Raw genomic sequence first — 12959 nt, 5'->3', positions numbered from 1 at the left:
TTATATCTTCTTTCTTTTTTATGTTACTGTTATCTTTGGTTGATATCTCAGAATTTTCTTCATTGATATTCTTATTTTCCGTGTTTGAACATGTATTAGATGTACATGTAATAGACATAATAGATTTAGCTTGCGAATGTTCAATGTTTTCACATGATTTTTCATTTGTCTTGGTTGAATTTGAATGATTTTCCTGTTCCGGAAAGTTTACAGAAATCATGTCATAAATGCATTTATTAAGCATATTCAGATCAACTGGTTTTCCATTGATTTGATAGTTTTTCATACAGTTAAGTACTTCTGGAAGATGATCATTGATGAACACAAGTAACTTTTTTCCATTTTCCTTTGCCTACTGTATTATCTATGTGTTTATCCCATGTTAGGTTGTTGCTGATGGTTACTCCAAGAAATTTACTTGCTTCCTCTGTGTCTAGAGTATGACCGTGTAGATGGTACGATATTTGTATCACTGGTCTATTTTGGGGGGATATTCTAATAACAAGACATTTTTTGGCATTAAAACTCATCTGCCATTTGTTTTCCCAGTCTTCCAATGCTGTTAAGTCCTTTTGAAGAAGTTCACTGTCAGCTTGGTTGGTGATGGTACGAAAGAGTAGGCTGTCATCCGCCGCAAACAATTTGGTCTCTGATGTAGATGCTGTTTCTGGCATGTCGTTAATGTAGGCCAGGAACAGTAATGGACCAAGGACTGTGCCTTGGGGTACACCAGAGAGTACTGGTACTTGTGAGGAGACGGCACCCTCAAATATCACGCTCTTATTTCTGTTATGTAGAAAGGAGCGAATCCATTTATTGGTTTTGGGGTTGACGCCATAGTATTCCAGGTTGTGTAGGAGGCGGTGATGTGGTACCTTGTCAAATGCTTTTGCAAAGTCTAGCAGGATGATGTCTACTTGACCGCTGCTTTTTAATTTTGATGCAATGTCGTTGAAGGTTACGATTAGTTGGGATTCGCATGATCGTCTTTTGTGGAATCCGTGTTGTGCATCAGTTAGTATTTTATTTTTGTCAAAGTGGTCCATGATGTTGCTATGTACAATATGTTCTAAGACCTTACATGTGATGGAAGTTAGATATACTGGTCTGTATTAAGATGTTAGGTGCCTTTCGTCTTTTTTTAAAAAGTGGAACTACATGGGCATCTCTTCAATCTTGCGGGACTTAACCAGTGTTCAATGAATTTTGTGGTCTGTGAGTATAGGAGCAAGTTGTTCTGCTGCTGCTTTCAGTATAAAGGCTGGTATTGAGTCGGGGAACCTTTCAAGTTCTGAGATAACCGCTGCCTTATAAGACTTCTGCTTTGATACACATATTGGTTTACCCGTTTGAATGGTTTTACACTAGTCCGGCATTTTTGGGGCCCTTTTATGTTTTACCAGGGACTTTCTATACTAAGTCCCTGGTTTTACTTATGTTTGTTTTGAAATTTTCCATCCACATCTTTGGCTAAATTTTTTAATTATTTTACACTCACTACATCAGGACTCCCGCCAAGCAAGGGACTTTTTGCTATCCCTGTGGTACATGCATGTAGTTGTTTGCGTGTATCTTAATTGTTGGCTGTCGGCAACTTCATGGCTTATCGGATTTCGTGTTGTAAACTCTCAAACGTTTTTATCCCGCCCTGCCCCCGCCCCAAACTGAATCATAATAGTGATTTTTGTTTCCGAATTTTAAAATAGACTCGTGATATAAATATAATACCCATACATACATATCAAGTGTCATCTCTATCTCTGGTCGGACGTTGTTTTGGGTTTTTTTTGGAAATCGCGCGTGCCGTCTCCCTATTTCACGGATTCATGTCACAGGCGCTTGTCTCAGATTTTGTTCCCCCTATATTCCTTAATATATTAATGTATATAGGAATTTTTTTTCTTGGACAAGTGCCTGTGATTCATGTTCCCCGGCATATTCCATTAAACGCACGATTGTCTTGGTAGAAGCAGGAGTTGTTCATCTTTACGAAGCACCTAGTTTGTCATTTAGTCGTCTGTTTTTTAGGGGGGGGGGGCTGCGTTTGTATTTCTCTCGTGATTTTTCTAGTTTTTACCTATAATTCATTTGTCGCCATTTTTCCGCCACAAAATTAAATAAAATGTATACATCGGGTTCAAAGTGTTTATATGACTAAAGACAACATGTAGTAGGATTGTCGAACTCTGATAAATTTATTCATGTAGTCAATGGTAGTGAAAGCTCAGTCCTTTGATACGAAAGGGAGGAAATCGTGGATCTAATAAAATATGGATAATCAATAGACATAAACAAAACCGTGGACTAGAACAGCATATAACGACAATGGAAACTTATGCCGATAAATAAAGACTAACAAAATACTCTAACCCGTAAACCAAAAGGGGGCGAGGGTAAGAACTCAGAATTCGAAATAAGCATGTGTATCAACCCAAGGCACTGAGACACATGCCCCGCATGAGAAGAATAATCAGAAGCTAAACATGTAAACGGACAACCACAAATATTATCGAGAATTAGTTTGTCGTTTGGAGAAAAATTTACCCATGCATACAATTATAACAGATGCATTGTTGCAGTAATGAGCTGTCGGTATAATGGGCTGTCGGAATAATGAGCTGTCGGAGTATTGGGCTGTCGGAGTAATGGGCTGTGGGAATACTGGGATTTCGAAATAATGATTGTCGGATCAACGGGATGTCCTCTTGAAGACCGTACTTTGACCTATAATGGTTTTTCTTTTACAAATTGTGACTTAGATGGAGAGTTGACTCATTGACACTCATACCACATCTTCTTATATCCAACGATTTTTATAGTTACTATACGCTATACAAATCCTTGTTATATCTGTTTACAAATTTTAACATTTTATTTTTTAATGGTCAATAAGTTGTGTATAGTCGGATGACTTTTCGATACTCTACGCTACACTTCGTTTCACACAACATTATGAAACAGAAAATGTCTCCTTTAATTAACTGGTCCTTTGAAAAAATGTGATTCATTACTGAACTCACTTAAAGCATTCTTCTGTATATATAATTAACAAGGTAGATGCTAGATACACTTTAAGTATAATAAATCACTTCTTGACTGAATTGATTTGTGGAATTGTTAAGTTTATTTGAGGTCTGGAGCTGATATTTCAGTAACTGATAGTCTGGAGCTGGCATGTCAGTAACTGCTAGTAGTCCTTTGTAAATTCGTGGAATAGTTAAGTTTATTTGAGGTCTGGAGCTGGCATGTCAGTTACTGCTAGTAGACCTTTGTAAATTCGTTGAATAGTTAAGTTTATTTGAGATATGGAGCTTGCATGTCAGTAACTGCTAGTAGTCCTTTGTAAATTCGTGGAATATTTAAGTTTATTTGAGGTCTGGAGCTGGCATGTCAGTAACTGCTTATAGTACTTTGTAAATTCGTGGAATATTTAAGTTTATTTGAGGTTTGGAGCTGGCATGTCAGTAACTGCTAATAGTACTTTGTAAATTCGTTGAATAGTTATGTGTATTTGAGGGGTGGAGCTGGCATGTCAGTAACTGCTAATACACAGGCAAAATTTGCTCACATGAATTTCACATCAATCTCACGTGAAATTCACATGAGTTTCACACAAGAATCACATGAAACTCACAAAAATTGTATAAGCTCGTTTGAGGTGAAATTGATGGGAATTTCACTTGAGATTCACATGAATTTAAATTCACGTGAAATTGATGTGAGTGAAATTTGCCTGTGTAGTACTTTGTAAATTCGTGGAATAGTTAAGTGTATTTGAGGGGTGGAGCTGGCATGTCAGTATTATATCTAGACAGTTGAGGTGAAATCCGTTACATTCCAAATCGAAGAGATACATACAAACTATCATATCAAAAGTAATAATCATAAATGAAGATAAATTTACAGATCGTACATTACTGGGCTGTTAGACCAATTATATATATACAGAATGCATTTTCAGCCTTGTATCACCATCATTGGTGATCCTATGAATAAAATCTGTCGTAAGAGTTGTCACCGGTTCAAGCGTACTCAAAATAATTATTTCTGTGATTGTATCCTACATTAATTTGTAAGATCTCTACAATAGATTATTCAGCTGATCTGTAACATTCCATCTTCATGTCTCATCATGTATTGTGTTACGTCGCTAAATAAAATTTGACTCGGCGAGGAAAGGTAACACTCTGCCACCGAAAGCTTGACTGTTCTAGCGCACCGGGCAAAGTGCAAAACGATATATCTCTCAGTTTCAATCCCGCAACGAAGAACACAAATTTGCTGATGTTGTTGGGCTGTTAGACGAATGATATATTTTTAAATATACTCTAAACATCAAGACAACATTTTTAAATCTGCTGTTCTTCCGTCACCGGGATTATTTAAATATATATGCTTTCAATAATGTAGAATTGACTTACTTTCATAATTTATTCCGTACGCTGAGTATCTGTTATTCCAGTAATTAGCACCATTCCATAGCTGACAGTCACAATAATTAATCATTCCGTATAACAGTGCACACAAAATTACATAAGTATTCAGCATGATTATAAAAACTATTTTTTTCTTTTATCTCTCAAATTTTCAACAGTGACGAATCATTCTCAAACTACAAAAAATAGAAATATACATAAAATTATCCCAAAATGTTTATTAACATCTTTTAAAGTAATACTCGGGGGATTCAACATCAATATAGTCTAATTGAGTCCCCTTCTCAAATAACCATACAATATATATTAAACGTGTTTGTGTATTCGTGAAAAACTTTAACATGTAAGTAACTTACCACATAAGGAGACAAGTAAATTTGTTGAAAGGAAAATATCCAAAAGGTAGCATTAGATTTACAATGATGAAAGCCTTATACTTGCATGAACGGTCCTTTTTTTCTATATATATATATTTCTGTAAGTTTTTCGTCCATCTGTCAATATAATGCTGGTGGACTGTTAGTCCCCGAGGGTATCACCAACCCAGTAGCCAGTACTTCGGTACTGGCATGAAAATACAGATTTTTTTGTGTTATCAAAATTTGCTGTTACAAAATGTTAGAAATTATTATAAATTAAGGAATGCATCTCCGTCATGCAAAGCTCTGATTCCTTTCACGGATTTATCTTTACTTTTTGGACCTTTTGTATTAAAGCTCTTCATCTTTTAAATAAGCTTTGGATTTTCAATATTTAGGCCACGAGGCATCACTGAGGAGACATGTATTGTCGAAATGCGCATCTGGTGCAGGGATATTGGTACCGTTCATGTTATAATTATCAATGCTTACAACTTGGTTTCGGGGTTTAAATCCTATACGCATTCTTGTCGTCTATTTTTTTCATCTGATATTGAAATTAATACATGTACAAGAAAAAAATATAGATCTAAAACTATCAACGGTACGGTACCTGAGAGGCATTATAAATGTATAAGAAATAATGATGCGACTGTAAGCCATTAAAAAGCATAATTAAATTTATACACAACACAATTTAAGAATGATGTTTTATAATTAAAATATCAAAACATACTAAATCTACACATAATATTAAAATAAACACATAAGTATTATATTTACCACGCTATTTACGAGTTAACATATTTAAACGACGAATCCGCAGGATGAGTTCGTTTAAATATGTTAATAAGGAAGGCGTGGTGTACTGTATATATGTTTTGTAACATCATTCAAAAGTGGCCTGGTGATATATTATCCAATAAAAAAACAGTGGAAGTGTCGTTCTAGCCCGCTGCTTAGCGCGCACACGAGAAAACCGATCCAGTTGGGAATATGGCAAATCAGATATGACAAAAAGTTATTTTTTTCTGAATTGAGCGACTCGGGTTACTCCAAAGCACACACCATTTGATTTTTGGGGGCCTGTAATTTGATAGCATTTATCAAATAAAAATACTCCGGCTCGGGTATAAACAGCCCCCCCCCCACCCCCCCCGCCCCCCCCCCCCCCCCACCGGTGTGTCTAAAAATTTCGTTGAAATTATTAAGTCAGTGACGGAAAGTAGAAATCCTATTTGTAAAACAAACGAAATCCTTGTCCTCGTGCATTTACTAAATTGTAAAGCACATGGAGACATAACAAAGTGGCGGAGTTTAAATCATGGTTTAACATAAAAAAAATATCATGGAAGTACAATATCAAATATCAGTTTAATAACGGTGACATATAAGTAAAACTCCACTTATATGACAGAAATAGATTTATCGGAATTCAGAGAACTCTCGTATTTTTATCAAAACTGGGGAATTCCCTCTGACGTGTTTCTAAATTTATAAAAACACTAAATATAAATACTGATTGATTCTAATTTTCCGTGTTGTTAAAAACACGAATATAAGTCAAGGGAAATATCACACATGAAGATTATGAAAAGAACATTATAGGAAAGTTGTTTAAGTTCAATCCCTTTGTTTGTTTTTACCTTTTAAACCAAGACAATCATAAGAATCTGAGATGGTCCTTAATGTTTAGAATAAAACAGTTGACGTGAGGGAATTGTCCTGAGCCATACAGATTGCTTGGAAGCAATCGTATCCCAAAAATCATCTAATAAATGAAGAATGTTCCTTATACTGTAATTGTTAGTAGCTACCCAGCACACTGCTTGCAAAAGGTTGTCAAATATTTTTGGACTTGAACGTGACCCAAAAACTAATTGTTTGAAAAAATAATATTTGTCGTTCCATTTAATACCATGAAAAGGCCATAAATGAGGAGACACTGGAATTATTTTAAAAACATCTGTTATATCAGTTTTGATAAGCCATGCCCCTTGTCCTAATTTTTTGATGATGTTAACTGCATCATCAATTTTAACATAGCGTAAAGAAAATTCCTCCGTATCTGTTAACTCGTTTAAACTATGATTAATTCATCATCATGTGGCGCTGATAAATCTACTATGAGTCGTTTCTTTTTTGAGTACTTGCCTTCAATTGGATTAATACGAAAATGTTTATACGGTATATTGTCAAAAGGTCCACACAAGTAACCTTTCTGAATCTCAGTATCAATTAAACTGTTAACACACTCTGGCTGAGAAATTGCTGATAGTAAGTTTTTGCATTCTATAGAAAAGTCAGGCAAACTTCTTAATCCTGTATGGAAACCATGTTTTAACTTGATAGGTGTGTATAATGATAAATCATAATTGTGTGTCCTATTAACCTCTTCCTGAACAGTTGCGCCCAAATTTTTTCGGGCCCTTCCTCGTTTTTTGACCCAAGGCATCCATTTTGTGAGTGGTCCTTCTTACATATAATAGACATATGTGAAGATTGTTACACTTTACATATGTGCAACCTCTTTCCCCATTATAACTGTTGCATATTTCTCTACCATTATGATATACTATGTGTAAGACGTATTGCCCTTTGTGATTGGATAGTTGAGCGTACCTTACTTATGAACTAATGAGGGACAAAATCCTGATAGATGAAGTGTGCTATGACAATGTTCACAAGTGTAAGGCCTACGATTTAGCAAAAATGTTACAAAATAAGGCATTGTTTCGCAGACCAATCAACAATGATATTGTTATAAGGGAGCTACCATTTAATTTTTAGGGGGGGGGCTAGGATGAAATTTGAAAAAAATAGGCAGGACAGGAGTTTTGAGTAAAAAAAAAAAGGCAGGATGTGACACTTGCAAAAAAAAAAGTCAGGACGACAATTTAGGTAAAAAAAAGTCAGGAAAAACTAAAAAAAAACAAGGCAGGGCCGATTAGAGTGAAAAATAAAAAGGCAGGACAGAGATTACAGCTAAAAAAAAATGCAGGACAAAATTTTTCATCCTAGCCCCTAGCTAAATGCTTGAACAAGTTCCCCTATTATCAATGATCTATTCAATCTGGGGTCCAGTTTATTGGGATACGGAAACAGTTCAATGTTATCACTGCACAGGTCAGCGTAAAAAGGTATTAATAGGGATGTAAGATTAACGTCCCTATCTGCTGTAATGTTTTGTCTTAGATGAGGCGAAATAGTTTCCACGAAAGGCAGTGATTCTGCAGAATGCCCGTAACAAGTTCGTTTGTATCCTCTTGTATCACTGACTTCTCGATCCTGGGCTTCACTTCCTGCAGCGGCAGTAGGAACATGTCTGTTCAAGGACGATGTCTGAACGCAATGCATAGACGACTCAGTGGAATAGTTCCCTGTAGAACTGCGAGATGTAATTGGAACTGAAGTACTAGTATTTTGCATTGGTGGACTGCCGTCGACAGAAGAAGTTAAAACTGGAAAACTTGAGGGTACGGGCAGACTTGTACTGATATTGTTATTTTGCAGAAGATTGCTTGAGTAAAACAGTTACTTTAAGATTCAAAGAAATAACATTCTGCTATAGATTTTGAACATTGGACGACAGTTTAGACACTAGACTATTTATGATCTACTAAAATTGCCGTTCTGTCGCTATTGTTGTTGTTTACATTTTACGGTGCATTCTGGAATCGCGCACTACTCTCTTCAGGAACTGCTATAACATGATGTCAAGGCCGCCGCCGCTTATGTCATCAACACTCGATGGTTTCAATTAATAACGAACTAAAGCCATTCTCCTAGCATTAGTTGGAAATGTTATATTTTTAGATCTTAGCTCTGAACGGAGTATAGATAAAGTCCAGTTTTCCAAAAGTTCTGGGTCATATGGTGCCTGTCTCTGTCTACCTTGGCGTTTAGGACCCACATTGTTCACAATTGGAAATTAGATAATCAATGCTCAATAAAATATCCAAGCACTATTTCCATGTCAATTAAATGTTAATATTACGATATTAGATACATTTCCGGACTATATGGTTTGATAACAGTAAATAATAGCTGATTGTAATTGCATCCGATACATCGATGCGTTCTCTCAATTTCATCAACAATACTCTATCTAACCCCCTCTATGGCACTATTCCCAATACGCTAAAAATAAATGTTATGTAATTGCCTAAGAATAGACTAAGATAACTGCCTGCTGAAGTCGTATGACAGATGCATTGTATTGTGTATAAACTATAATTTAATATACAAATTTCCTTTAACTTCTCATGTTCTTTGCGGAGATCAGGAAAACAATATCATTTCAAAAGCAAATCTATTTGAAAAACATTTTATACATTGAGTCTATGGGAGCAAAATTGTGTCTTTGAACAACAGTGATTAATCAAAAACTGTAAAAAAAAAACTTAGGATGGGAGGGAATAAAAATTAGGGTAGATAGGGTACAGTAAACACACATACTTTTTTGTTTGACCAAAGACCCCTTTTTACATTACAAAATGAGTTGGCGAAAGGCTAAATTTCCGTCCCTTCCTAACTCTCCATATGATTGTATTTTGTGTGACAGTCAAAATTTATTTCTTGATCTATTTGTCTAATTGAGTATCTCGATTCACACTCGATGTATATTTTGTTTAGTAGTAAACAGTTTATGTGAGATTATCTTATCTGCAGGTTCGTGTTCAATCGTACACCGTAATTTTATTTTCATTTTATATCATCCATTTCATGTTAATCGCCGAGATACATATCATAACATAAAAGCTAACACTTACCGTATTTCTATCGTTTTACAATCAAAATAATTCAGATTCTGTTCAGACTTGAAATCATCTGACGTTTGGACTTAAAATATTTTTATTAATACGATTACAAACACGTTTAATCTTTCTATAATGCCTGCACTCTCAATAAATTTGATAAACAGGATATGTTTGGTTGAAATCAATATCTAAATTAATTTATAAGAATTTAATGTGATTTACGACCATACGGAACAGGGAAATATACACCTACATGAAACAGTATATTAATGTTTCGGACCTGAGTATTTGGACCATACGCGTATAGTATGATTCGGAATTATATATAATGGTTCACGCAATTTTTAAGTCATAGTCATACTTCTGTAGGAAACCCAATATCTGTCGACTTTGAAAAATATCTTTACGAAAAATATCAATTAAACAAGTCGACTGTTCTACTCATAGCAACTTGGACCACATTTTTTTCTATTTTGGCCAAACTAAACATCCGGGGGCGAGGTAAAAAAAATCATGCAGGACCAAAACTCTTGTAGTTTCACATGCGAAACAAAATGCCGTGAAGATGACGGTCCATTTATATGACACTAGCGAAGTCAAGCTAACACAGTCGGGATTATACTTCGTTAAATTTTTCTCTCCTTACGCCACCGATTTTTTGTAATCATAAAAATGGGAGCTATTGTAGTGATGACGCGCTGTCAAATTAGCACTTTAAAGCTGTTAATTTTATCCGTAAAAAAAAAGATAATCTGTCTTCCAGAGTCGATTCTGGTCAAAACTTAATACCAAAATCATTTGGGTATTTAACGTACTACATGTATTATCTTAAAGAAGTTTCGAAAGAAGGTAAGGATAAAAACTTTAAATAAAAATAATCACACGAAAACATCGAGGTCTTTCCGTTGGTAACAGACCTTAATAATAAATTGAAAGAGACATTCAATGCCCTTTAGACTTCATTCAAAGTTAAACACTTCTTTGTTTCTTGTTTGGTTAAAGAATTATCATAATAGTATAAGCCAAATAAAACACCTTTTCAGTATTCATTTAATTTCACAAGCGTAATTTGTTTACATTAGAAATTGTTGTGAAAATATTTATATTAAATATACGAGCTGTGAAATTTTAGATATATTTAGGTTAGAAACTTTACACACAAAAAAATGTCATTACTTATAAAAAATAGTTTCAAAATGGGGGAGGGGGTGTTGCTTTGGTTTCTTTAACTTAAGCAATCTACTGAAAACTTTGTAAGCAACAAGTTACACATTTGTGTCACTTTATTTAATCTTATGAAAATATACATCTCTGATTTCGTTATGCTCATCATGAGCACGCGAGTTAATATAGATATTGCACTTTTATTCATCATTTTTTTTCATTGTATGTTCTGTGCGTGTACCATGTACTCACCATGGCATACAAGATCCGCAATAGATTGGTGGATATTGACCCCTCTAATTATTACAAACCCGGAGATGCAAGGACCAGAGGAGGCCGCCGCTTTCACCAACAGCGCACTCTGAAAGACCAATACAGGTACTCCTTCTTCTCAAGATCAACCAGGGAATGGAACACTCTACCGGAAAAGCCACAACAGCAGCTACACTAGAAGAGTTCAAGGCCAGCCTTACCATTCAGCCAGAGGCCTCGACAGAAGCTTCACACATCTAGAACTCCATAGACCCCAGATGTACATAGTTTTATTTGTAAATAATTTTCCTGTAAATAGTTTTTATTTATTGAGGAGGGAAGGACTCATGATTTCACGAGCAAGAGTCATTTATATACACTCAAGAACAGTCCGACTCTGTACTGAAAGAAGAAGAAGAAGATGTCTTGTGATGTACTTCTTAACTGGTTTCAAACATTAGGCTAGCAAAGAGCAAATATATTTCTATACTGAGATCTGAAAGCAAAGTTGTTTAATTGATTGAGGTTTGCTCAGAGTCAAAATATGTCATGCATATAATAAATTAGTAACTATAACTCCGTAAATTGATTGATGGAACAAAGCAAAGAATGAATAGCAACTGCAGCGGAAATCTTATATTCAATGCACAAAAACAAAGGGATTCCAAACGAGCACAAAATAATCATATAAGTCTATCAAAAACATTCATAACCATACAAGTATAACAAAAACAGTCATAATCATGGCCTTAAAATTCTATATTTGTGTTGTAATTCCATATACCATTTCGATTATTGACGAAAACAGTGACATGCCTGGTTATATATAAATCATCACGGCCTTCCATTGTAATGGGTGAACAGTTTTGTATCAAATAAGATAATACAGAACAATATTGTGAGACGTCTCACCATCATGTAGAAGTAGAAAGAGATTGAAGTTACGAGTTTATGTGCTAATTAAGTCCGAATTAAAATAAAATAAGGAATTTATACATACTGCAGAATTTGGACTTACAATGTAGAAAACTGATGATGTATTGCAAAAAAAGTCTAAATCACATTATTTCGAGGTGAATATTCTTTTTTTTCGAATATTTGTTTATAAAGAGATAGAATGTGCTAAAAGTCCTAAAATATTAACATAATAACTAGGTTTCAACCAGTAGGAAACGTATGTTTATTCATGGTGTTTGATTTGTGGAGATGATTTAAGATATATATAAAATGGACCTGCTTCAACAACTAAGTATAATCTATCCGTATTTGAGTTTATCTGTCAAAATATGCGCGCAAATGTAATGCGCCGATCCGGACAATAATGCTGAATACATTTTTCTACCAATTAATTAAAAAACAAAACTTTTAAATTCCATCAGATATTACATTTATGGACGAGTATGCTAGAATAATAAAACTTATGAAGAAGTATTGTGATACACCTACCATTACTTTTATAGGAAAAACACGAAAAGTCCGTTACTGAACATGTTTAGTCAGGAAACGCAGGGGAAAAAATCAAAAGTCTGTTACCATCCCGCACCGTGTATTTTGAATGTACGATTGTCACGAAAGTTTCACTCTCGTTTCTGTTATCACTAAATATATATAAACTTACTATAAATAATTAAAAAAATGTCCTGTTTAGACTACTCCCGTTGAATACTTTCAAACTGATCTTATTCAATTTCCAAATTGTCATAGATCAGAAGCATTTAAACACCTCATGGAGATACACACAACAGATATTCAATTGACTTGAATTGGAACGGAATAGCCAATAACCAAACAAATCAGACTTCGTAAATTTCTTTTTAACATACGTTATTTATTGACATTAAAGTATATGACAATTGGTATACCGTATGGTCCATGATTTAATTGGAAATGAAATAAACCAAGTATTCAAGGTTATTTTACTTGGGATAGTGGTTAATGTACTATACAAATCCTTGATATATTTAAAAAAGGAAAAGAAATACCTTAAT

The 12959-nt window shown here is 34.7% G+C and overlaps 1 protein-coding gene across 2 annotated transcripts in view; it reads right to left on the bottom strand.

Moving 5' to 3' along the window:
- The window catches only part of LOC143059422 (uncharacterized), a 374671-nt gene extending 361944 nt beyond the window's left edge, over nt 1-12727 (bottom strand). The window contains exons 1-2 of one of the 2 annotated variants that reach the window (XM_076232911.1): nt 12590-12727; nt 4422-4612 (exon numbers count right to left, since the gene is read on the bottom strand). In XM_076232911.1, the coding sequence (XP_076089026.1) occupies nt 4422-4548 (127 nt within the window). In that variant the 5' untranslated portion in view covers nt 4549-4612; nt 12590-12727. Of the gene's footprint in view, nt 1-4421; nt 4613-12417; nt 12557-12589 lie in introns of those variants that run through there. The other variant, XM_076232912.1, reaches the window with a different exon arrangement.
- Between the last annotated feature and the right edge of the window lie 232 nt (nt 12728-12959).

Source organism: Mytilus galloprovincialis, chromosome 14 (assembly GCF_965363235.1).
Source record: "Mytilus galloprovincialis chromosome 14, xbMytGall1.hap1.1, whole genome shotgun sequence".
In the NCBI taxonomy this organism is placed as follows: Eukaryota; Metazoa; Mollusca; class Bivalvia; order Mytilida; family Mytilidae; genus Mytilus; species Mytilus galloprovincialis.
Note: the sequence above shows the minus strand (reverse complement) of the source record. Positions and strands in the feature narration are given on the sequence as shown.